Raw genomic sequence first — 26,727 nt, 5'->3', positions numbered from 1 at the left:
TTGATTTTCAAGCATGTAATTGCCTGACAAATTTAAGGCATAATATGAAGGATGAAGGGAATAAATGTGATGGATATGAGCATGAAGAAAATCTCCAGATTTTTATCAATTTCTCCATTAGGAGAAGTTGGTTAAGATGAAATTTTTGTCAGGTTTCACATTTGTTTTCTTGCTGGTGTCTGGTTCTCTTTTCTACTGAGGCCCAGGTTTGCTTTTGGTTGTGGCAGTGGGGTATTGTTTAAAAGGTGGTGAAGTTGATGCTGAGACTACTTATTTCATTAGTCTAGAAGGAAAACCGGAAGTTAAAAGCTGGTTTCTAATCAAACTAATACAAGAAGCAGCAGGTTTCTTCCATGAAAGGCTTTTGACATTGTTTCTCACAGCATCCTCATAGGTAAACTCAAGAAGTGTGGAGAGTAAGGTGGATTGAGAAGTGGCTGACTGGCAAATCCCAGAGGGTCATGGTCAGTGGCAGAGTCTAGTTGGAGGCCTGTGTCCCCCAGGGTTCTATACTGGACCAGTAGTATGCCCTTGTGGCCAAGAAGACCAGTGTAATCCTGGGTTGCACTAGGAGGAAGAGCATTGCCAGCAGGTCGAGGGAGGTGATCCTGCCCCTCTACTCAGCCCTAGTGAGGCAGTATTTGGATTGCTGTGTCCATTTCTGGGCTCCTCAGTACATGAGAGACATGGAGTCCCTGGAGGTCCAGTGGAGGGCTATGAAGATGATAAAGGAATTGGAGCATCTCTCTTACGAGGAAAGGCTGAGGGAACTGGGCCTGTTCAGCCTTACGAAGACACAACTGAGAGGGGACCTCATCAATGTATTTAAGTAAGTAAAGGAGGGGTGCCAAGAAGATGGACCTGGGCTCTTGTCAGTGATGCCAGCCAACAGGACAAGAAGCAATGGGCAGAAACTGATGCACAGGAAGTTCCACGTGAATACAAGGATGAACTTCTTTACTGTGCGGGTGACTGAGCACTGAAACAGATTGTCCAGAGAGCTTGTGGAGTCTCCCTCATTGGAGATATTACAGAACTATCTGGATGCAATCCCATGCAATGTGCTCTGGCATAACTCTGCTTGAGCAGAGAGGTTGGATCAGGTGACCCACTGTGGTCCCTTCCAACCTTACTCGTTCTTTGATTCTGTGATTTTCACTTTAAAATTATATTGCCGCATCAGTGAAAATACCTGGTAATTGTTTCTTCAAAGTAAATATAAAAGTCAAATCAAACTGCCTAGGAAATAGTAAATGAATTCTGAAATAAGAAATTAATGCAGAGCTAATATCTATAAACTCACATTTTTTAAATTTACAGGGCAGAGGGGAAGGGAATTTTCCAAGCTGTTATCTATCATTAGAGCAGGTTGCATAGCAGCAAGAGCCTTGAATCCATGAACTTTCATTTACATTGCTGCCAGTTTTTATGTGGCTGAAATCCATCAGAATAGTAAAGTGTATGGATTTTTAGTCTGGTTTAAAAACTGGGTTTTGAGGCTTTTTTCATTATGATTGTTATGTCTGCAATGGGAAAAAAGTAGGTTGTACATTTTTCTGTTTCTTACATCTCTTCAAGTTATTCCTATCCTGTGTTTAGTTAAAAAAACAGGCATTAGAATTTGAACAAAGAATAAATGTGTAGTTATATAAATCTTGATATAGAAGCACACTATGGGTTTTGTCCTATAATTTTGAGGAGTGTGATTTACATTTTCGTTTCCCCTCTGCTGAAAATATATGTAGTCATGCATCCAAACTTGGGCATAAGCAAGAATTTGAACACTGACTTATTTTATTCACTTTATTGCTGTGTTTCTTGACCCTATTTTAATAGCAGGTCTGAAAAGATAAAAAGCACTTAATTTTTCTTAGTTTTTATCTTTTTTCATTTCTGTAGACTTTTCCTTTTATTTTGGAAAACCTGAACTCATTGGAAAAACATAATAGTGAGATATATATATATATATATATACGGTAGAGATAGCCTTAAAATAAATTTTGGCTGCTTACTAACAACAGTAAGATTGAACTACAAGAACCTTACTTGCTTTTAAAACAAAACTGTCAATTCGAAGGAGGGGTGAGCAAGGAATAACATTTTTGTAGTTTATTCAAGTCATGCCTAAATTAACATTAAGTTAAGTATCAAAAAAAATAGTGGCGGTAGTATTGGATGGGACACTCAGGACTGTGATGAAAGCACCTCTTCCTGACTTCTACCCACTTGTTTGCTGTAGTAAATTAAAAATTGCATCAGGTAGCAAAACAGCCAGAAGATGTGGAAAACTCAAAATCGTTGTGTCTAGTAATTTCTCTGTTTACTTGTTGTCTGTCAGTGTCACACTTTTAAAAGGAAGGGCTAATACTTTTTGTGAATCTCCTGCTTATGCCCCAGGGTATACTTGTATTACTAGTGGAACAGATTTCTGCCATCTAGTTCCTAGCTGTCACAAGAATCTGTAAGATACATATGTACATACTCCTGCTATTGCTGTTAATTCTGAAAAGTTTGCCAAGATATTTGGTAATTGCTACATAACTGCTTAGAGGCAGCACTTAATGTGAAGCAATTTTACTGTCTTTAAAACAGCACGGTAAAGAGAGATTGCTTGGTTGGGAAATCCTATAGTGTGTACTGTAACATAGTGTTTATTGTTAAAAAGTGCTGTTGTCCAAAAACATTGAAATGTGGGTGTTGAAACTATATTAAAAGTTATTTTAATGCTTACTGATTCTTTTTTGTTTTGTTTTAATTATTTTTGTTTCCCCTGTTCTTTCCTAAGGTTTGGAGAAGCAGTTAATGGAAATCTGGTGGTTGGTACACTGGCCTGGCCTTCTCCATGGGTTATTGTGATTGGTTCATTCTTTTCAACATGTGGCGCTGGTCTCCAGAGTCTCACTGGTGCACCCCGGCTGTTGCAGGCCATTGCAAGAGATGGCATTGTACCGTTTATTCAAGTGAGATTTCTTTTGTTCTTGTTGTTACAGTACTTCCAATGTGACTTCTATTTTGACAAAAAAATATGAGGCATTATTTCTGCTGTTCCTGTAGAATGTGAAGAAAAGATTTGGAACTCAGTTCTATTTGTGTAGAATAATAGATCAGGCTATTGTAGGACAAAGTTTGAGCTTCAGTACTTTTGTGCAGTGCAATTTAATTATGTTTGTTCTTACACATGAAAGTTAGTGGTTCCAAACTGAGAATATAGTATTCTATAAATGGAAATAAATGAACTAAGAAGCAACTAATAACTGAAATTCTAGACTCCACGCTGTGTTTACTGCTTGTATTTGTGAACAGTTATTTAATCTCACTATGGAAATGCATAATACTTCTCATATTATGGAGATATAAACCTACTTTTTATTCATTTTTGTAAGGTAAACGAAGTCAGCAAAGATATAACAGTAGAATTCTATCCCACTACTCCAAACATGAAGATTTGTTCCAACACCTCTGTGCATGTTTTAAGAAGAAATAAATCAGATTTTTCTCAAAGTAAGGGAGCTGGCAAACAGAAGATGATGAGAGAATTCTTGCTGGCTGCTTCTGCAAAACCTAAACAACAACACTTGAATTAAAAATTAGTAAATAAGGCTCGGAAAGATAATAGTGTCTGGAGAGTAAAGCTGTGATCTCTATGGTGAAGTTTGGAGTTTGAAAGCTTACCTCAAGACTTGCAAGAGTATCAGTATCTGTAATGGGAAGTAAATACACTAAGTATGCTAGGGTGGAGGGACTGAGTAGTGGTGGAGTTCGATTTGTCAACACAAAGGGGTTATAATGCAATAAGTTGTAAGTGCTGGGTAGTATAGAGAAAGAGAAACAAGAAAAATTTACTTTTGCCTGAAGAAAAAATTTGGTACAGAGAGGGTGACATTATAATTACATGTCTTCAGAGTTAGACTTGAAAGGAGTGAAGAATCAAAAGGAAAAGATTTGTGGTTTGGGAAGTGAGAGAAAGGGAATTGAAGAGAAGCAGTATATTTAAAGAGGGATTTGACACTTGAGGATGCACTTGCAGTTTTGGAGTGATATGGCTACTGCATGGACAATCAAGGAAATGAAAGGAGATTATTATAGAAGCAAGAGTATGACATATTTAAGGAAAAAAAACCAAAATACTTGAAACATGAGTAGAAAAAAGGGGGATTTTAATATAATGGTAGGAAAATTGATGGAGGACAGGAAGCTACAGAAGACAGTATGGAGAATGAATAAGGACTTAATTTCTGTAATTGAATGGAGAAATACAGAAGAGAATAAATACCACTGGAACTTCAGGCAAAGCATTTTGCTATCTGTCACCAGTATAGCTGGATAGAATTCTCCACAAAGGAAATTGCCACATGCAAAATGGTTTTGGGTAGGGCTCTGTGCAGGATCATAGTCTTATCCAAGTCCTCCTTATGTTATTATGTTGATAAGGACTGAATTGACACCTCATTTCTGTGTTACAAAAAATACTGTATTAACTTTTTACTGGGCATAAATTTCTTATCCATATGGTTTTTAATTTATTTAAGAATATTTCAACAACAGCTGCAATAGTACTTTAATGTTATGTAGTCATTGCTTACATTAGTAAGCATATTTAATATTGGAAATATGTGTTCTGCAATTTTAGTTTTGATTTTTCACAGTATAGATTGCATCATTTTCCTTTGTAACCAATGTCTACTTTTAGTTCCAGTTAGAACTAAGTAAGTTAGTTCATGATTTGTACCATGGCTCATAATTGTATAATGAACAGCTTTCCCTAATCTTGAATTGAAATAGATATTTGGTCATGGAAAAGCAAATGGAGAACCAACTTGGGCTCTGCTCCTCACTGCTGGTATTTGTGAAATAGGAATTTTGATAGCCTCATTGGACAGTGTAGCACCAATTCTTTCAATGTAAGTATGAGTGTGGTGTTTTGTGTTCTTAAGTTAAATAGTATTTTATTTTTAAATTAAGTAGGTAATTATTTTTCTTTTTGAAATAATACGTTAGACTTTGTTTTCTAGCAAATTGTATTTCTATTTGATCCCACAGATAATATAAAACAACAAAATGTTTTGGTTGAACTGATTTCTAGGCCCAAAAAATTTTTTCCATGACAGAGGTCTTGAATGCTAATAAAAGTATGTTCCACTTTTAAAAAAACTTGGATTTTCAAATAACAATTACTGCTATTTAAGTAAAGTGCATCTAACAGAGACAGAAAAAACAATTCAACATTTTAGAATATGAATAGAATTCTATTTTATTGACATTGTCCAGAACATGATACCATCTGAGCTACTATAGAAAGAGAAAATCAACTCTGTCCCAGCCAAAAATGATACACCATGATTGTCAGTTATTTGCTGCATTTGTTTCCAAAATACATGTGATACCATATTTTGAGGCCTAATATTCTATAAGTAATCTTAATGTATGTCTTGTGTTCTCTTGGCCACTGTAAACACAGTGCACAGGAAAATGGATCCATTTCTTCCCTTTTTTGGATTCTGTTTACATTTTAAAGCACATTTGTCTAGTACATTTCTTATTAGAAAATGCTCTTCCTTTCTTAACAGGTTTTTCCTTATGTGCTATATGTTTGTAAATCTGGCTTGCGCAGTTCAGACACTTTTGCGAACTCCCAACTGGAGACCTCGTTTCAAGTATTACCACTGGTAGGGAATATTTCTTCATTCAAAAGGGTTAAAACTAACTATACACCCTAAATTGTTGATTTTATTGCAATAATAAAACAAAATCTCCTTTCTGACCTAAATGAGTTAGAGCATAATTTTTTTTCATGTGTTTGGAATAGCACCATAGTAATAACATTAGCCACATGTTTTCATGATCAGTGTAGCTGGTTTGGAAAGGGGTTACAGGATGACATTTTATTCTGCTTATAAGCCAAGAGATCTTCTGTGTGAAAATGGGGATGAAAAACCATAAAATCTGAATTGTGTATATACTTAAGGAGAACTGGTAAAAGTGTTCAGGAAGGTTAGGACAATTTTGATTTTGGTTGTGCAAAAAAATATACAAACCCAAAACTTCTACAGAAAAAAAATCTCTTTCAATATACATCAGTTGGCTCATTGATTATGTGATGACTGGTTTTAAAATATACTTTGGACATAGCATTTGGTAACTGAAGTCAACCTTTTAAAAAGTGAGTAAAGATCAATAACACAAAAGGTGAAAGTGTGGGGTTTTTGTCTAGTCTTTTTTAATAGGTTAAGAGTTTAAACATTTCAAACTAAGATTGGGAAACTGCTTTATTTTTTTTTTTAACTGTATGTTAAAAGTACATAATTTAATTTAAAGTAATTCTATTGAGAAATTTTACTGCTAATATAACCTTAAATACTAGAGCATTTAGTAGATAAGCTGCTGTGATTTTAGGATGTAAGAGCTGCTTATGATTTTTCCTTTCAAAGAGTTGAGTGAAAATGGAATGTTGCAGTTTTAGCTTTGAAAAAACTTGTTGAATCTGCTCCGTAGTTACATACTAGTTTGACACCTAACCCTCCAGATACATGCATTTGGCAACAATTCATTTTTATATTTTTCTCAGAGACATCCGTGAGGCAGCTGATTCACTGTGTGACTACTTCTAGCCAAAGCAGGTGTTGGAATGTTCAGCTGCAATTGGGATGGCATTTTGTTTTTTGAGCGAAAGTAGAGTCTTAGGTTAATTCAGACATAAAAGAGCGGCTATTATTTATTTAGACTAACTACAAGACTGCTGTGCTCAGAACTGGTAGAAAGCATTCCCTTAGTTTAAAATTTAACTCAATGTACTAAAGAAGCAAACTAAAGGTACCAAACCAAACTTGGGTCTATTGACACTCTGTCGATATAGTCAAAGCTAACTCTAATTTGGAAATTGGGTGAAAATGAATTTGGGAGGTTGTATGTGACTAAAAGTATACACAAAACTGTCCATTTTGAAATTATTTACATCTATACTTGATAATAAGTGTGGGCAAACCAGGCATACAGACTTAAGTCTGGCAATACTTCTGTAATTTTTTCAGCTTAGTCATTCTTTCTTTATAACTTTTAGAAGACTGTTTTCTGTATTCTACTGACTTGTGTTATTGCCGGAGAGACAGACCACAACAGAAGTGAGGAATAGAATTGATGAGTCAAATTGAATTTAAACTAATCAACTATTTTGGTGGAAGTAACAAAGTTGTTTATTACTGTTAGAATTTTTTTAGCATAAATTCAAATCAACAGTAATAAGTGATAATATGTTTTGAAACAGACCTTACTTGGAGGTATTGATAAAGTTTCAACACTGACAAATGTAATAAATATATTATTATATCTAATTCAGATGTATTATTTATGTCACACAAAGGTTTGGAATGCAGTTTTTTCTTATAAGCTCAAATTGGGACAATGTATTTTTGCTTTTATAGTAGCTAAAAAATAGCCTTTGAAGGAAGAAAGGCCTTTCTGGAAGTTATATAAGAAATTATTTTTGTAGAACATTTGCATGCCTATTTAAAAAAATGGAAAAAAATGGTTTCTTTTAGGACTCTTTCATTCCTGGGGATGAGTTTATGTCTTGCCTTGATGTTCATTTGCTCTTGGTACTATGCTTTGATTGCCATGCTAATCGCAGGATGTATATACAAATACATAGAATATAGAGGGTAAGACCATATATCTTATTTATTCTATATTTAATATCTTTACCACTCAGCAAAAAGCTGTTTTATATGAAAGAGATACAACTGAAGTAATAAAGTTCAGAATATTCTTTGAAACAAGGTAAGATCCTATCTCTGTTAAGGCTTGTAAGTTTTCAGATTTGAATTTCTCTGGAAGCTCTGTTCCAAACTTTTCAACGGCCAGAACTGATAGAAATAAGAACCAATAAGTCTGGGAAACTCTCATTGGAGCAGAGATGATGGTGTAAACTTTTGGCACTTCATGAACATTACCTCTCAATATCAAGCAGCAACTATTACAGAACTGTAAATTATTATTACCTTGTGAAGAAGCTCAAACTCTACTTTTTTTTGGTGTGTGGACTTGATTACTTTCTAGAATTAATCTTTAAATTGCAACATACTTTGCACTGTATGCATTTGTCAAGAGATACCTGTAGGACATGCTGAGCAACGATGAGTCTTAAAGAGCATGCTGTGTTCATAAAAAAAACTTCAAAAAACTAAACCAGCAAACAACACAAAAAAACTCCCCAACTAAACAACATATACAAACACTACAGGAAATTGTGATCAGTAAATGTGCATGCTATCCCTTTCTAAGGAAAGATACCTTATGCTGAAAGAAAATAGTAAGATCTTGGAGCAGGAAATTGAAGCTAGGCCACTTGTTTTGATGAGTGATTAAGCACAGCTCTTAAGTGGATCAGCCGGTATAAACTGCTCCACCCTGTGGATTCTCCATCTTTTAATATCTCCATTTCCAGATTAGTTGCTTTCCTGGATTTTAACATCTCAATTTACTGCAGTAATGATAAGGAAATTGATTTCCCAATTTTAGTGAGGAAGTCAGATTAGATGGTAGCAGTTCTGCTTGCCTGTATGTATATAGGCGCATACATAAAATTATGTGTAATTCCAAACTCGTATATAGGTTCTACAAATGTTGGCACATACCAGGACATCTACCTTGTTGAAGGAGATGCTTTGCTAGAGGTAGCAAAGTTCAGAGAGAATTCATGAGGGAAAATTGGAGGGAGGGTGGGCAAGGGAGATGGACCCCTTGCCATTGTAGAATCCATTCTTCTGACCACTTTCAATCACCAATATTCTAATATTGGAATTAAAAGGACTGGAAAATGTAGGGAGATTGAAAGTGGTCAGGAGAATAGATGGAGCTTCAGACTTTCTGGGAGAGAAGCTGGGAAGGAAAGAAAGTGGAGAAGGCTGTAGTGGTGGTGCTGACGGCAAGATAGGTTACTAATCCATGTGAAGTCAAGTTTCACTTACTAATTTTGCTGCTTTAAAATAATTCCTTTTAACTATCCTTCACTTATTCATTCTAGTGCTAAAAGGCAACTTAAGTAGCTCTCACCATTACAAAAATGCTTTTGAAGTATGAATAAACTAGACCATAGTAAATATTTATAAACACAGAAAAAATTACCTTGAAAGGACCTGAAACTGCTTCACCTTGGTTAGTCTTCAGTCTTGATTTAAATCTGCAAGACAAGGTTTTTTCATGCATTCATGCAAAAAAAAAAGGATCATTTTTTACATCCATTATCCTCCACATGAGAAAAAGTATTTGATTTGTATAAATAAGTGGGACCCTGTTAACTGAATCTCTTTTGTATCCTGAAGAGCGGAAAAAGAATGGGGTGATGGAATCCGAGGATTGTCTCTGAATGCAGCTCGCTATGCTTTGCTTCGTGTTGAAGACGGTCCTCCTCACACCAAGAACTGGAGGTAGAGTCCTATGTTTTTCAGGATCGCATAATTCTTGAAATATGTAAATATATTGGGAATACTTCTAGTAAAGCAGTGAAGTAAAGACAGAGTGAAATTCACCATTAAAATAATGTTTTAACTTGGGCATGGCAATGATGTCGTTGCAATACTACTATTTTACTGAAATGGAATGTGACTTGTGGTCAGCATCTAATCAACTTTGCTAGAAGTATGGGCAAACTAACTAGAACTTAAATCCATATGGTGTTGACATGGTTTGCAAAAGTGCAGAAGATTTGAAATGTTTGATTATTTATAGACTTTTCATACTCAAACAAAGCGTTATCTTTGAATCTCACTGTCTCTACAGAAGAAACACTGTACTTCCATAGGTGCAATTTTTTTTTTTTTTGCTTCTGTATATGTTCCCTCTGAAATACATTGTACAAATCTACAGAGGACCCTTTATTTGTTTAAATTCATTTTTGTGGTATACTTTTTATATAGCTTCATTCAATAGTAGCACTTTCTAAATTGCTTAGATACCATTAAAATAAAATCTCACGTTTTACTGTAATGGCGTTAGATGTTCACTACTATTTTTGCAATATATTTTTTTTACTTGTTAAACTCAATTCTCCTCAAAGCCAACATAAAAAATTACTTAACATTTAAAAACGAAAGACATTTGCACATTGTAATTTCTGATGAATGTAATGTGATACTTTAATTCTTGTCACTGCTCAGTGATAGTATCACAGAGTGCATGCACATGCAATGTTCTGTTGTCCATCAGTATAGTGGCATTGTTTTACCATTTGTCCTGTGACTGATGAACTTGGCATCTCAGAGACACCAATGTAATGTAGTGTTGACAATCCTGTTAAATATTTGACTGCTTCAGTTCCAAATGACTTACCTTTCTATTGTGTCAATGTAATTGCTAGAACCGAACCATCTTGTTACAACTTAAACTGTGCTAGTCTTGAGGTAGGAAGTATGATCCAACTCTTCATCAGTCTTTTGAATTCGTAGCAATTGGAAATGTATAAATGTTGGTTTGGGAAAAATAAGTAGATTGAATATTGATTAAAGGAAATAGAATGCATTCTCATCTAGTATGCAGTTGAAACTGAACTTCAAGTACTTTTGGTGTGATTAAGGGGTTGACTGTCCTTTTGGATGGATCTACGCAGGTAGAGGAATGGGTCGTTAAGAACATCATGAAAATCCAGAAGGATAACTGCAAGTTCAGTACCCGGCACAGGCATATTCAGAGCAGTGATACAAGACTGAGAAGCTGCTCTAGTAAAAAGGACCTGTGGTTCCCAGTAGATAGAAATCCAGCAGCATGTCTTGGCAATGACACGCTGGACAGCATTGGCAGCAGGATAGATAGTCCATTGAGAAGTAAATATACTGGGAGCACTCATTAGAATACATTTAGAATATTTCTTCCATGTTTAGGTGCTGTGGTGTAGGAATGACATAAACTCCAGTAGATACAACCACAGATCATGGTTGGAGCACAAGAGCATATGTCCTCTGGGGAGAGGCTGAGGGGAGCTATGCTTATTCTGCTTGGAGGAGGCTGAAGAGGAGCGTAAAAGATGTTATAACTGACTTATAAATATTTAAAACCTAAAAGAAGGTTACTAAGAAGATGGAGTCAGATTCCCTACAACAGATTAGGGTAGAAGAGTGAGAGAACATGATAAAATAATTAAGCATTGAATAGGTGATCCGGAGGAGATATGTCTGTTTCTAGAGGTTTTCCAAATCCAACTGATTGGAGCAGTAAACAATGTGGTGTGCATTCAGTGTTTAGTCATTTCAAGCAGCAGGTTGCACCAGATGACATTGGAAGGGTAAAATAACTGTGATTTTATAATTTTCTATGTAAAGCTGGTCTTTAAGAGAGCTTTTCAAAATGACGTTATGGTGGCTTATGTAGTTATTCTGTACCTGAACTGTTGTTGCTATTGCAAATTATGGCTTACCTACTTAGTAGTTGACTGTTTTCCATTGAATTAAGCAATTAATCTGCATTTTATTAATTGTTAATTTTAATTTTCCAGTTCTTCCTGATGAATGTGTGTGTGTGCACTTAACTTTTTTTTTTCCTTTGTTTGGCAGACCTCAACTTTTGGTCTTGTTAAACTTGGATAATGAGCAGTTAGTGAAACACCCAAGATTGCTTTCTTTTACTTCTCAGTTGAAGGCTGGTAAAGGACTGACTATTGTGGGTTCTGTGCTTCAGGGAATCTACTTAGATAAATGTACAGAAACTCAGAAAGCTGAAGAGGTATGTAAAAGAGAGCTTGCAAATACTTGTAATTTACCTTAGTATTTAAATGTTGAATCTGGATCTGGGTAACTCACACATTGAATTAGAACAGACTGTTGTAAAATATTGAATAAAACATCTATTTTTGCTATCAGCGCAATCAATGATTGTAAAAAAAGAATGGATTGGTGTATGTAGCAAAATGTTTTATAAAATTTTCCAGTAGGATGAGGCAATACTGATACTTCCTAGCTTTTTCTTTAATATTGAGAGCCTACAATCAAATTACATTAAATAAAAAACAAACTACTCAAGTTTTAACAAATTACCTTATAAAGAAAACAGAATATATTTAACAAAAAAATTAATGTTTAACTAATAAATGCAAATGCTTGGCATAATATCATCCTCATGATGTGATTTTCTACAGTCTTCTAGCAATACATAAGAGAATTAGGATTAGGCACAGACTTTGCCAGAATACTGTGAACAAGATCCTTCTTGAGATCCTTTGTTTTATCTTTCTATCTATCCCATATCTCCAGAAGAAGTAGGATGGGTAGGAAAAAATAGTAAGTTGTCATAGAATTTAAAATTATATCCAACTGTGCTTACAAACACAATTGAATTGAATTTCAATGTTTCTTTAGTAATAATAATTTTATTTACTGGCCTATGCAAACTCGCCTACTCCTATCTTTTTAGAGTGGGGAAACATTTGGAGAAAGTACCATGTTTCCTGTATTGTATTGAAATGTCCAAAAGTAGGTTTTGATTGCCATTGTATCTTCCAAATTGGTTAATTTCTGCAGTGTGGTTCGAAAGAGTACCAGTTGATATGTCTACCATTTTGATCCAAATAGTCTTCAAAGCTGTGTAAAAACACCTGTGATTTTTTCAGACATGGTATCTCTTAAATAGATGGGCATTTAAAATCTTGAAATGGACTAGCTAACATAGCCAACTGCCCATTTCCTCCCAGTTTTCTTTTTTTTTCTCTTGGTATTCAGGTTTATCCATAGTGGGTTTTAAAATAACAAAGTAAAAAGACAGATGACCTATTTGACATCACATGAAAAAGTTCTAAGAGACCATTTAACTTGAAAACAAGTTGAAAAGTCTAGCAATGCTATATTGTAAAAGTAGTTGTTACTAAGCTGTTGCTATCATCAGGTGTGAGTAGAAAACAAGATGAAGAATACAAAATCAGGCCTATGAAGTAAAACAGAAAAAACCCTTTAAACAGAAATTGTTTACCCACAAGAATTTGAAATGTTATCTGTAGATGGCCTAACTTAGCTATTTTTCTGAGAGGTGGAAAATTAATGAGTTTAAGGAAGGCCTAATCCATGAGTTCTCTAGCAAGTCAGACCTGGTGTTAAGATTCAGGAAACTACTGCTTTTAAAATGGAAATGAAGATGAATTGTAAAAGTTCTAGCATCTGGAGGCCTCATTGATTCTGGAAAATTTAAACTGGAAAGTGTTTCTAGGAGACCTGTAGGAAATAAGGGATTCTTCTGTCTGTCTTTAAAAAAAAAGCATCTATTTACACTGATAAACCCTCACAGATATTTGCACAGACATACTGGTTAGCTTTGCTAGCAAATTCTCTGAAGACTTTTTTCTCTATTAAATGGAGTTTCTGATGTGAAGCCACACTGAGGCAGTGATCCAATCTGTTCCTGATGATTTTTGACAGATTTTGGTTTTTGTAAAATTCAAAATATTGATATATTAGTTCTTCCTTCTGAAACATGTTGATCTCCACACGAGTCACTGATAATGATGGAGGAGTTCAAAGTTATTTAATCAGAAAATAATAAATGCCAAAGCTCATGTTCCCTAGTCAAGCTTGATATTGGTTTGAATGCTTCTTTTAAATTACCTGGTTATGTGTCTTCATGTTTGTCAGTGTTTAAATGGAGGAGAGCCATGTTGAAATTAAAGGGGTGTGGTGTATTTAATCTGGTCTGTTTATCTTGTCGTTATTGGACAGTGCCTCCAAGTGTCTCCTGCACATCTGTTTTTCCATTTTGGGAGCTGATAAATAATCAGCCTCTTAATGTCAAAGGTTTTTAAGGAACTTTGGCAGCCTCTTCTTCTTAAGTACTTGGCATCACACTTCCAAACCCTTCCAATTCCAAAAGAAAGGACTGATCATTCCAACCATATGTTGTTTTGTCAGACAGTGGTTTTGACTTTACCTGAAGCAGTGTTGCTTTATTTATCTATGTGTTTTTACTCATGTCTTGTTCATTCTTCTTTGGAAATAAAAGGCTGAATAATTAAAATAATGAAAAAACTGTGTGGTGTCTTCTGGGGAGGTAGCAATTTGGACTCTAGTTCTCATAGAATCATGTTTACTCTTTTGGAATTAGTGATTTCTTCATGTTGGTTATACATTGTTGATAAAGTTTTTCTATTATTTAATGCTGTTATTCCGTCTGGTGTTAATTATCAGTGTTGATGATTTGTATTTCCCTGTGTGTAATTTTCCTATTGCAGAATGTTAAGGCCTTAATGGGAGTAGAAAAGACTAAAGGATTTTGCCAGATTGTGGTGTCTCCTAACTTTAGAGATGGAATATCCTATTTGATTCAGTCAGCTGGTCTAGGAGGGATGAAGCACAACACGGTCCTGATGGCATGGCCACAGTCGTGGAAGCAGACAGAAAATCGTTTCTCGTGGAAAAATTTTGTTGGTATGTGTTTATTGACCTTCTCATTTGCATTTGTAATTCAGCTGTGTAACTAATGTAGTTGCTGTGTGGAGGAAATGTGCTACTGAACATGTGGTGGACAATTGAATACTTCTCCATATCTGATTTCATCTGGAGTGGGTTTTCTCAGCCCTCTTCAACCATGGCATTGCTTTTTCATCTTCTAACCAGGTTGGTCACTATAATCAGTGTCATGGTTTAGGAATGCTACTCAGCAATTCAGTGCTCCCACTGAGACTTTCCAAATCACACTGCTGCTTGCTTGCCCCTCTTCCTCTTTCCCACCCCCCTTGTGCTGGGTTGGAGAGAAAAATTGGAGGCACAGAAGGTAATGATCACAGGTTGAGATAAGAACAATTTACTGGAAAAAGCAATGATATAAGAAAATGAACAGTAAGAGCAACAGCGCTAATAACAAAAAGTATACAAAAGAGAGAGTGATTCACATGCAAAAACGTCCACCGTGGAGCTTGCCTCAACCACAGCCATGCCACCCCAACCACTCCCTCTGGCTCAGAACCATGCCAGCCAGCCATTCCTTCTGGCTTTGAACCAGTGCCATGCTTATTCAACCAGAAGCCCCTTCTCCTTGGAAGAGACTCCCTTACCCTGGCAATGACCTGAGGTGGTATAGAATTACCTCTGGGTAATTACCTGATGCCCCCTCCTGGCTGTTGCAAAAATTAACCCTGTCCTGGCCAGAATCAAAACATTATCCACTCCTTATTCTATACCATTTATGTCATGCCCAGATCCTACACCTTCCAACTAATATATATATGTATACATATACATGAACAAGTATCATTTCCACAGTCAATATCCATTCCTCCAAGATGTCTCTTGAGTTCATTTAGTCCATGACTGTGGGTTCTATCTGTCCTAGGTGTCTTCCAGGGCAGGAGGGCTGGTTGCAAGCTGCATCAGGAGCTCACGACTGGTGTATCTATAGTAGTCCATACTTATTGTCCGTGGTTAAGTCCACTTCTCAATCACAGGCCCATCAGTATCTTGCATCTCTTTCCTGATGACCTAAGATACCATGGGCCCACTGAGCCAGAAATAATTCAGCCTATGTTGCCAGTCCACATCCACCTGAGAGACTTCATTCTTGGCTGCCCAATGCACTTGTCTGTTGTTGCGATGTTGTTTGATAGCATGACTTTGGGGTGTGTATGCATCTACACAGCATGCTTTTACAGCCACCTTCTCTACCCAGGCAGCGATGTCTTAGCACAATTCAGCAGACCCGGTGGCTTTGCCTCTGTGCTGCCAGTAGGTCATTTTCTATAGTTCTAGCCACTGCTACAGAGCATTTACTTAAAGCCAGCTGGATGGCATTCAGCTCCACAACCTGATTTGATCCACCTTGTCCCTCAATAGCTTCTGTGACTCAGCACATAGGACTCCATGGAGCAGCTTTCCATTTTCCATGTATTCCTACAATATGACAGGGACTATCAGTAAAGAGAACATAACACCTTTCATTTTCCAGTAGCTGATTATATGGTGGGGCCTCCTCAGCAGGTGTCATCTTTTCCTCCTCTGATGTTAGTATGAAATTTTCAACTTTGGACTAGTTTGTGATGACTTCCAAGATCCCTGTGTAATTGGGGTTTCCTCTTCAAGCTTGCTGTGTGATCAGCGTGACCCACTTACTCCATGTAACGTCAGTGGCATGATGTATGGAAAGGATTCTCCCTTTGAATATCTAGTCCAGCACTGGCATTCAGGATGCCAGGAGGAGCTGTACTTTAGTGCCAATCACTTCTGAAGAAGCTTGAATCCCTTTATAATATCCAGTTATAATGCCAGTAGCCCTTTTTCAGATGATCTTCATGTTGTTGGAGTCAGATATCTGCCTGAAGCACTGTTTGTTCTCCTTTCATTGACATCAGTGCCAATGAGTTGGCATACAATGATGGCATACACTGTACAAATTTCTGCCATGTGGATTGTGTACAATGAGCCTCATCTGGATCTACAGGGGACTGTTTGTTATTTGAATCCCTATGGATTACCTTCAGCACAGCTAATTCTCTCAGGTACTGGATACCTTTCTCCATGGTGGTCCACCTGCTTGGGCGCAGTGCTAGGTCATCCTTGTGAAAATACCTTTCCTTCATGCTTGACAGCAGTTGCCTCCAGAGGCTGCGTTTCTGTCTTCTTCCCAATCCCCTTGCCAGTGCTGGCATCCCAAGTCTGGGATCCCAGTTGCTTGGCTTCACTACCATGTAGTTGCACATCAGCAGCAATATCCCAGCATCAGAGCAGCTAAGTCACTAGGGGCTCACCCAACTGGTGGCTGAAATTTTTTTTGCAGCTCTCACAGCTCACCTGGAGATAGGGATTGGGTGATTATCTCTGGTCCTGCCTGTTCCTCCTCTTGTGAGGGCCTGCCTTCCTCTTCATACCTCACTAAGTGAACTGATTTTGTCTTGGATTTCTTTTTCTATATAGGGGCAACTGCTACTGGCACAGGTTGTTCCTCTGGTTCAGCTGCAGTTTGAGTGGCTACAGTGCCTGTCAGTCTGCTTTCCTCCTCTTCCCCCTGAGACTGCTTTCTAGTATCAAGGAATGCACAGTAAATAGTAGCCAGGGCCCAGCACGCTGCAAAACTTCACACCTCCCTGGAATTGCTGCAGCATTTTTCCTTCAAGTATTCTGTCACTTTACCAGGGTCCTGTAGTTGTTCAGGAGTGACGTTCCAAACCATTGGAGCACAATAATCCTTCAAAAGCTGGCCCATTTTCTCCCACCTTCCATGTCACTCATGACCCTTGGGGCAGATCTCTGAATAACGTCCCTAGAAAACTCCTTCACTCTAAACATGGTGTAGACTGAGGACACATGGCAGGCTTACGACCAAAAATATTATTTCCTTAACATCTAAACAGAATTCAGATTCTCAAAATGTAACAGGCTGAAGGGCGTGGAAAAGGCCAGGAAAAGGGGGTGAAAAGCTGGGGAAAATCATCCTCCCCTGATCTCCCCACAGAGTGTGTATGATTAATAAACATGCAAAGGTAGTGCTCAAGGTTAAGAGTCGGAGAGCAACATTCAAGATACATCCCAAATGACCCTTGACGTTATCATGTCATAAATTGACATCCCAGGGTACATCAGCAAAGAAATCCTGATCCCTCTTGCTACTCTGAAAAATATCATGAGGAGTGCACACAGGAATATATACAGGCTTAGGTAAGACTCCCACATAAACTGACCATGCAACACTGTGACCAGTGGCTCTATACCTAAAATAAAAAATGCCTGGATCAAATTTGTTTCCAACCCGCTCTGGGCAGTCTGTTGTTATCTCAACCCATTGTGCCTTACCTCAGATACCAAATAAAGACTTCTGTGGTTTAGGAATAGTACTCCCCAGTTAAGTGTTCCCACTAACACACTCCAAACCATGCTGCCACTCGCTCACTTTTCCTCTTCCCCTGTGGCTGGTTGGAGAGGAGAATTGGAGGCACAAAAGGTAAAGATAAGAGGTTAAGAACAAGATACTGGATACAGCAACAATGTTAATAACAAAAAGCATACGAAAGAGAGAATGATGCACATGCAAAAATGCTCACCATGGAGCTCCACCTGATTGCAGCCATGCCACCACAACTGTTACAGTGGGGATACTGTAACACGCCTATATCAAACCAGGAGTCCTGTGGAAAAGAAATATATATAGACGGATTCTTGATAGATGTTTCAGAGAGATGTTTATTTCCCCAGCCGCATGGCCGGGCTCTGCCGAGGAACTGTTACAGTCACGGGACCAAGGGTCCTTGCCCGCGCAGGAAACACAAACCAACCAATGGGGAACGAGGCTGACCAGGGGCAGGGAACCCCCGTGTCTCCCCTTAGGGCTACATGGCGGGGGGAGGAGACCCCGACACACAACCACTCCCTTTGCCTTGGAACTGGTGCCACCCAACCACTCCCTCCACCTTGGAATCAGCACCATGTTTATTTGACCAGAAGGAACCCCTTCTCTTGGGAAAATACTCCCCCTTGCTTCCAGCAATGGCATGAAGTGGTGTAGAATAACCGCTGGAACCAAGACACCCAGGTCTTTTGCCAAGACACCTAGGATATTCCTCTTTTGCCTCAGCAAAATCTGGGAGGGTTGAAACTTTTGAATTATAAACAAAAGCAAAATCTGTAAATGAAAACTAGGAGTTCTTGATTAAATGTCTTGTTTTCCCTTACAGATACTGTACGAGAAACAACTGCAGCTCAACAAGCACTTTTGGTGGCTAAAAACATTGACTTATTTCCAACAAATCAAGAACGTTTTACTGAAGGAAATATAGATGTGTGGTGGATTGTTCATGATGGTGGTATGCTGATGTTGCTGCCTTTTCTCCTTCGACAGCACAAGGCAAGGACAACAGAAAATGGCTGGGATTTAGTTTTCTAGCACTGAATGGTTCTAAGCATATCTAATTCAATACTCCTTCACGTTGTTCAAATTATGCATGGTAGTAGCAATCACCGTGTTACAAACTGTTATAATGTATCTTTTTGGTAGGTTTGGAGAAAATGTAAAATGCGTATCTTCACCGTCGCTCAAATGGATGATAATAGTATTCAAATGAAGAAGGATCTTCAGATGTTCTTATACCATCTTAGACTGAATGCTCAAGTGGAAGTTGTTGAAATGGTTTGTTACTAAATATTTTTAAGGTGATACTGGGACTAAACTTGGGAAAACAGATTTAGCTTTTTTCAAATAAAGAGACATTAGCCCAAATACAGAAATTGAAAGATTCCAGACCCACAGAGAACAAGAAGATAAGCATCGTTGTCTTACCGTGTTACAATGCTAGTGTACATGGTGGTGAGTTTAATGGGTTTGTCAAGCAGAGTTTGAGATGTTTGATGTGTTAATTCTTACTTTATTTATGAGGACTAGTCCATAGAGCTGGTTCATTCAGGAAGGAAAAAGCTTGACTTTTTAGCAAGCAGTGAAATGGAAGGCTGAATGTGCTTAATCTAATAAGCTATGACAGATGGTATGGGACAGGATGAACTTGTCCATGTCTCTAACTGCTGGAAGAATACCTCTCTGGAATAAGGAATTCCTAGTCTCAAATGAGAGTTGTTTTTGGCATCACCAGCCTCAGCCAGCACTGAACAGCAAGACAGTATAGCTACAGTTTCACAAGTCAAGGTAGTGACAAAATGAATTTTGTAACTTTTTTCCTTTTCTAAATATGGGTCATAAACTGTTTAAGAGGAAAGGACTAAAGCTATACTCTGTCTAGGTCCACTTTTTTTGGAAACTAAGGATGTAATTTCCAGCACTAAAAGGTGACTAGCATAATGCCCAAAGTAAGGCGCATGGAAAAAAAAACCAACCAAAACTTCTGCTCATTCTGAAGTGGGATGAAGATGAGTAAACTGGTTCAAAACTTCTACCACCACTAGTTTCTAGAATCACCAGAACTTATTAAAAAGATTTATCATGCTAATCAATCATAAAACAATTTTAGGAATTGTTTTAATTACTTAGGAAAAATTTACATGTGAAAGATTTACTATTCTTTGCTTAGACTACTAAATATGAAAGTCTAAAAAGCTGTGGCATGTACAGTTGAATGAACACAGAGTGCCATAAAAAGGCTCAGCCTTGGTTGGATTTTGAGCAGAAGACAGTATAGAAAGTTGTGCTGGTTTCAGCTGGGGTAGAGTTAATTTTTTTCATGGTGGCTGGTATGGGGCTGTGTTTTGGATTTGTTCTTGATTAAATGTCAGGGTTGGTAATATAGAGATGTTTTTGTTATTGTTGAGCAGGGATTACACAGAGCCAAGATCTTTTCTTCTTTTTGTACTGCCACACTGACAAGGAAGTTAGGGGAGGTTGGGAGGAGACACTGTTGGGACAGATGATCCAAACTGACTAAAGGGATATTCCAGACCATATGACATCATGCTCAATATATAAGGTGGGGAGAAGAGGGAGGAAGGGGGGAATGTTTGCAGTGATGCAGTTTGTCTTCCCAAGTAACCATTATGCATGATGGGGACCTGCCCATGGGAAGCATTGAATTAATTCCTTGTTTTGCTTTGCTTGTGTGCACAGTTTTTGCTTTTCCTATTAAACTGTCTTTATCTCAACTAATGAGTTCTCTAGCTTTTATCCCTCTGATTCTCTCCCAAATCCACTTGTGAGGGAGTGAGTGAGAGTCTGCATGAGCCTTGGTTGCTGGCTAGTGTTAAACCACTACAGAAATACAATTTATTCTTTTCTGCTGTGGGTAATATTTAATTCTGGGAATCTTCCAGAGGATAAGAGATACCTTACAAGTCAGTGACAACACAGGTGACTGCTGTAGATTTTTGTGTTGCATTTTAGTTTTGAGCCAATGTGAGAATATATTTCAGAATTTTTTCCTAATGGCTTCTGTTTATGGACATTTCTCACTGATGCAAGGATAATGTGTTATTTGTGCCTCTGGACAGTTTTTAAGCAAACAAGTGTACACACATGCTTAGGTGGAGGCAATGCAGGCCCAGTTTAAATAACTGCTTTCAACTCTCACTTCGGCAGCCTAGTTGGAACAGAATAGTGGAAAGTCTGTTCCAAGTACCTAAAATTTAGATAAAACAACAATAGTATTGTTACAGTAGGATAGGTCACTGTATGAAATTGCTGTTCGAAGATTAAGTTTTAAGAATGAGGACAGAAGTGATTGATAAATTATATGCTTAGGATTACTCTATTGCCATGAAAACATCCAGGACCACTGAATGAATACAGGTATGAGATACACTGTCTAAATGTTGTTCTTCCAAGTAGTACTTTTCTTCTGGTGTTTCTAATGCCAATTTATTTTGCAGTTTGAAAATGATATTTCTGCGTTCACGTATGAGAAGACACTTATGATGGAACAGCGATCTCAGATGCTAAAACAGATGCAGCTATCAAAGAATGAGAGGGAAAGGGAGGTAGGAACTTTGACTTGACAAGATGTTCTGTGAAAAATCTGAAAGTACTATCTTTGGGCTGTGGCTTCTTATCAGTTTCTAACTAGTTAAGAACTTTCGTAACTGCATTCTGTGTTTCTCTACAACCAGTTTTACTTGTGTGCCAGTTTGGACAAATTTGGAAATATATCCTCTGAGAGAAGGCAGGTTACAACCACCCCTCCCCCCACCAGGCTCAGGAAAAAACTAATTTTCCTCGAAGAAAGTGAAAGAGATAAAAACTATTTATTTAACAAACACACCAGAGAGGATAATAATGCTAAATAGTAAAACCTCTTACTGTGGAGAAAAAAACCTGGGAAAATTTCAGAGTCCTTCCATAGGTAGACTCTCTCTTCCTCCTCAAAGCTGGGACAGGGTGGGGCCCCCTCCTCTAGGGCCTCCACTTCTGTGGAAAAGGTCCCGATGTGTTCTGATGTTGAAACAGTCCAAAAAAGAAGGGGAAAAAAAACCAAAGTCCCAGGAAAGCAAAGTTCAACTCTCTGTCTCTCTTTCTGGAGAAAAAGTAGCTGAAAACTGGCTGAAAACTGGCTCTGAAAGCAAGCAGAGTGCTTCCCTCCACTCTCCCTCTGCTGCCGCAGCTGAACACAGAGAACTGTCTCTATCTCTGCGTCCTTGAAACAAACTGTAAACTGCTTTGAAGAGTTTGCTCATTTTTTTTTTCTCTTCCCCCTCTCAGGCTCAGTTTAAAGGCATAGAAAGGCACGAAATTATTTTCTGGGCATAGGGCAGAGATATGGGATACAACATCATAAAGTCACCCCAAGACAACTTTCAAGGTTAAAGTTACGTGGGAAAAGAAATAATTTTTTATTTAAACAGATTTGAAGAGTTTTCCGGTTCTTGTTGAGTGCAAGTGTTAATTAGCAAAACATTTGAGCATCAGTGTGGAATATATTCACAGCCTTTCCAAACTTGGCATCAGTAGATAAGATTCATGATTATACAACTGGACTGATTAGCTTTGATTGTGATTTGGTTTTAGGATTATAGAATAATTTAGATTGGAAAAGACCTTTAACCTAACACTGCCACATCCACCACTAAACCATGTCCCTAAGTGCCATATCTACATGTTGTTTAAATACCTCCAGTACCTCAACTTCAGCCACCTCCCAGGACAGCCCATTCAAATGCTTGATAACCCTATCCGTGAAGAAATTTTTCCTAATGTTCTATCTAAACTTCCTCTGGTACTACTTAAGGCCATTTCCTCTTGTCCTGTTACTTATTACTGGGGAAAAGAGACCAATCCCCACCTCACTACAACTGTCTTCCAGGTAGTTGAATAGAATGAGAAAGACCTTCCTGAGCCTCCTTTTCTCCATGTTAGAGAAGCCTACCTCCCTCAGCCACTCCTCATATAACTTACAAATACACCATATTACACAATATAATACAAATCTGTTCAAATCGCACTGAATATTTTTTTTAGTTTCTGCATTATTTTGAATGTTTTATGAATCAACTGATTTCTTTCTGGAAGGAAACTTAGGCCAACAAACTATAATCCTGTAGTATCAATATGGAAATGCTGTTTTTGCTGCTCCCCTATCCTTACTATTTTGCATATTTAGTAACAAGCTTCGTTCAGCTGTAATTTTATGAATATTTGTAACTTATAAGTCCTTTCCTTTTGGCTTGTGCTTCTACCCCCTCATATATTCTGCTAACTCTTTCAGTATTATCAAGATTTTTTAGTGATGTAGAAGGTAGTGAATTCTCTGGCTTTGCCATCACAAAAATTATTTCCATCCCACGGCAAATAAGAGAACTCTACTGTGTTTAATTGCTCATTTGTAAAACAGCTAGATTGTTTTTCTTGTGGCTTTTCTTTTTTGATGTTAATCGTACAAGTCCAAGCAGTTTGGGGTTTTAATGGTTTTTTTCCTTTTATTTCTCCTCTTCTCTCTATTCATTTTTCCACCTCACAGGATTTTTTAAAGATTCCTAAAGATGCCTGCTATTATTACAATGATGTGATACTGTAAATCCTCTTTCTTATCCATGTCATGGTAGTTTTCTTTCAATTTGAGCCTGCCTAACATATTTTCAGTAACAAACCAAACTTTTCTGTACATCCTATTCAGTCTTACTGTTTCTTTATTGAACAGTAGTATCTTTCAAGTGGAGTTTGAGTGATTTATCTATTGGAGATTCTGAAGGATTTAACTTCCACATGAATAATGCTCTGTAGTCTATGGCACATCAACTGCGGAGGAGATGAAAGAATTTCTCCTCAGCTCTGAGCTGGTTGGAATCTGGACTATACTTCAGAGTTGTTTGCTTGGAAGTTTTTATTTCTTTCTATTCCCTCCATATAATTTTCTTTATTACTCACTTTTATCTGAACTTTACCATCACCGTTATAGCTTCAGTTTCTTCCTTCTTATCAAGCAGGGTAAAACCTGAGTGTATTAGTTTAAAAAAACAGTCTAGTTTTTTGTGGGCAGGAGAAAGCTGCTCAAAGCTTCTACTATGTCTGGCACAGAGCCAAGCGCTGAAGGCTCTGACAATGGGCAGGTGCTGTGACCAGCACTGGGAATGCCCGTGCAGCTGGGGTGGCATGGCCAAAAATGTGCAGCCAGAGCCCTCCTGGGGCCAGGGGAGGCTGCACGGCTGGGGCCCTCCCAAGGCCGAAGCCCTCCTGAGGGCAGGAGCAACGTGCCCAGGGCCACCCATGTGGTGCCGGCAGGGACCACGTGGCCAACGACAAAAACATGGCAAACAATTCCCCGACATGGAACACAGTCGAGATCAACCTTTTTGGCATAGCGAAGCTCAATAAGAACTTTTCAATTGATAAAACTTGAGAACAATACTACCTATGGACAAAAATTTTCTTCTGAGTCAGAGAAGAGGAAAAGTGAGGACATGTGAGGAGAACCAACATGGCAGCACCGAGGTCAGTGAAAGGAGGGAGGAGAAGGAAGTGCTTCGGGCATAGGAGCTGAGATTCTTCTGCAAGCTGTGGTGAGGACTATGATACAACAAATTATTTCCCTGTAATTCATGAAGTGCATGGGGGGGGGATGCAGAGATCCACGCTCAGCCCATGAGGAAAAGTGCTCATGCTGGAGCACGTGGATGCTGAAAAGCTGTAATCTAGTGAGGAACTCGAAGAGAGAGAGAAGACCCTTTCTTCCAGAGATAGAGAGCCCTTGCTTCCAAACTAGAACAGCTTATCCTTAAAAGACTAAACCCCATGAACTAAAATGACCCACGATGTGCAGCATTGGGAAGACTGCACCGTTCGTGGGAGGGAGCCATGTTACAACAGGTCGGATGGGCTGCTATTCGTGAATGTTAAAACCATGCTGGAGAAGTTCACAGAGAACTATCCCCATGGGAAGGATCCCACGGCACAGCAGAAGAAGGAAACTCCTTTCCTTAAGCGTACTGAAGGAAGATTTTTAGGAAGTGACAAAGACTGACCAAAACCCCATGTTTTTGTCTCCTTGCACAGTCAGTGTGAAAGAGGGAGGGATTGGGAAGGAAAGGTGTTTTAAAGGTTTATTTTAGTTCTCATTACTTTTTACTTTTAATTCTGTTAACAATAAGTCTTCTTTATACTGTTTGAGTTTTGAACCTGTTTTGCCTTAGTTTTTCCCCTAATCCTTATCTCACTCATGAAGTTTTTGTTTTAATTTCCCCTCCTCTGCTCAGCTATAGCAGAGGAAAATAAGTGGATAGTTTTTTGTGAGTGCCTGGCTTCTAGTCAGTGTCAAAACCCCAACAATTTTGGTGGAGACATTCAAAATATCACTGAATTTATTTCAGGGTCTGAAGTAAAACCCTTGATAATTCCAAGAACCCCTAGTATTTACTGACTTGTCCAAGATTAAAAGTCATACCTATGTATTGTTTCTGATCAGGATATCTAAATCTACCTTGTTCTTTTGTATTTTCATAAGAAAATGTGGATAATTTTTGTCCTCTGGAGCTACAAGATGAGTAGATGTACTCAGTGTACATCAGATGTACTCAGGCCCATTCTTACTCTGATCATCTTTCCTTAAATGAGCTGAGCCATTCTTTTCATGTTTTTGCTGACCTCCAAAACATTTCATTTATTAGTATCTCTAGTTCAAATTAGCATTGCTTTTCTTTTTATTGTCTGTCTCCAGGCATTCAAATATAACCTGGTATTCCAGCTTTGAATGGTGAGTGTAATTTGGTTTCCTGTTACCACAAAGATTAGTACTTTAACCTCACTTTAACCTGAAGTGGATGCCTTCAAATGAAGCCAAGACCTTCTCAAAGAGGTGCATTTGGTTTTGTACAGTGTTCTTTTGCTGTTTCATAGGCCTGCTTTTGTCCCTGAGCAATCACCCTCACCCTTCCTTCTTCTGTCACTTTTTAAAAATAGAACTGATTTGATCTTGCCCTCTGGGTTTTCTTGTAGAACAGGGCATCGAGGACTCATCAGATTTTTGTTTACTTTCTTGGAAAACTTGGTCAAATTGCTTCTGTTTGGGTGTAAATATAACATGTGCCTGCAAAGCATAAGATAGGCAACTTAAGTTTAGCTGGCAAACATTTATTTATTTGACTTTGTCAATAGCGCTACTGTTGGGGTTCCTCCCCCCTGCCATGGGGTCCTGGGAGAGGGGACCCTGGGGTAGAGGCATGGCCTAGGCATGGGGTCTCCTGGTCACATGTACCCTAATCCTGTTCCCCGTTGGTTATTTTGTGTTCCCCTGCCCAGGGAGGACCCTGGTTGTCCTGTGATTGCTCAGCTCTTCGGCAGTCCCCCGGCCATGTGGCTGGAGAATAAAGATCTCTGAAACTTCTATCAAGAATCGCTCCCTATTTCTTTCCACGGGCCTCGCTGTCTAATGCATGTTGCAGGAGACCCCATTGCAACATGCTACAAAGGGAAAGGAAAATGTAGAGCCTCGCTCACTTTCTTGCTTCCCTTTTTGGTGGTTTTTGGCTTTTTTCTCTGGTTAACCCTCAGTAATGACTCTTGGGCCAGGCAGTGGTAATGGGACCTGTGAGAAGGTAATAATCCTTTCCCCACCAAATTGTGTTGGGTTGTGCTGTTAGGTAACATTGGCAGAAATTTGGGTGCATGCATGTGAGGAGCAAAATTATAGTTTGTGAATCATTAGATTTTTAAGGTTTTAGGTTTTTAGAGTTGGAAAGTAGCTTTCTCACATGCTTTAATTTTTTTCATGCTTTTGTTTGTAATTGAGTAAAAAAATTCACCTGAATATGTACGTATACAAAAGGACGTGACCCTCACAAAGAAGTGAATATTTGAGCTTCCCATAGAGACTGAAAGATTCAACTGGCTTCATGTTTTCACAAATGTTTTTAA

The 26,727-nt window shown here is 38.2% G+C and overlaps 1 protein-coding gene across 1 annotated transcript in view; it reads left to right on the top strand.

Annotated features, from left to right (window-relative positions):
• The window catches only part of LOC138106726 (solute carrier family 12 member 7-like), a 68,433-nt gene that overhangs the window by 34,238 nt on the left and 7,468 nt on the right, over positions 1–26,727 (top strand). Inside the window, exons 12-21 of the mRNA XM_069007867.1 lie at positions 2,786–2,960; positions 4,783–4,901; positions 5,568–5,666; positions 7,536–7,655; positions 9,318–9,422; positions 11,541–11,709; positions 14,198–14,393; positions 18,626–18,795; positions 18,946–19,077; positions 21,258–21,365. Of these exons, the coding sequence (XP_068863968.1) occupies positions 2,786–2,960; positions 4,783–4,901; positions 5,568–5,666; positions 7,536–7,655; positions 9,318–9,422; positions 11,541–11,709; positions 14,198–14,393; positions 18,626–18,795; positions 18,946–19,077; positions 21,258–21,365 (1,393 nt within the window). The remainder of the gene's footprint in view (positions 1–2,785; positions 2,961–4,782; positions 4,902–5,567; positions 5,667–7,535; positions 7,656–9,317; positions 9,423–11,540; positions 11,710–14,197; positions 14,394–18,625; positions 18,796–18,945; positions 19,078–21,257; positions 21,366–26,727) is intronic.

This window comes from Aphelocoma coerulescens, chromosome 2 (genome assembly GCF_041296385.1).
Source record: "Aphelocoma coerulescens isolate FSJ_1873_10779 chromosome 2, UR_Acoe_1.0, whole genome shotgun sequence".
Classification (NCBI taxonomy): Eukaryota; Metazoa; Chordata; class Aves; order Passeriformes; family Corvidae; genus Aphelocoma; species Aphelocoma coerulescens.
Note: the sequence above shows the minus strand (reverse complement) of the source record. Positions and strands in the feature narration are given on the sequence as shown.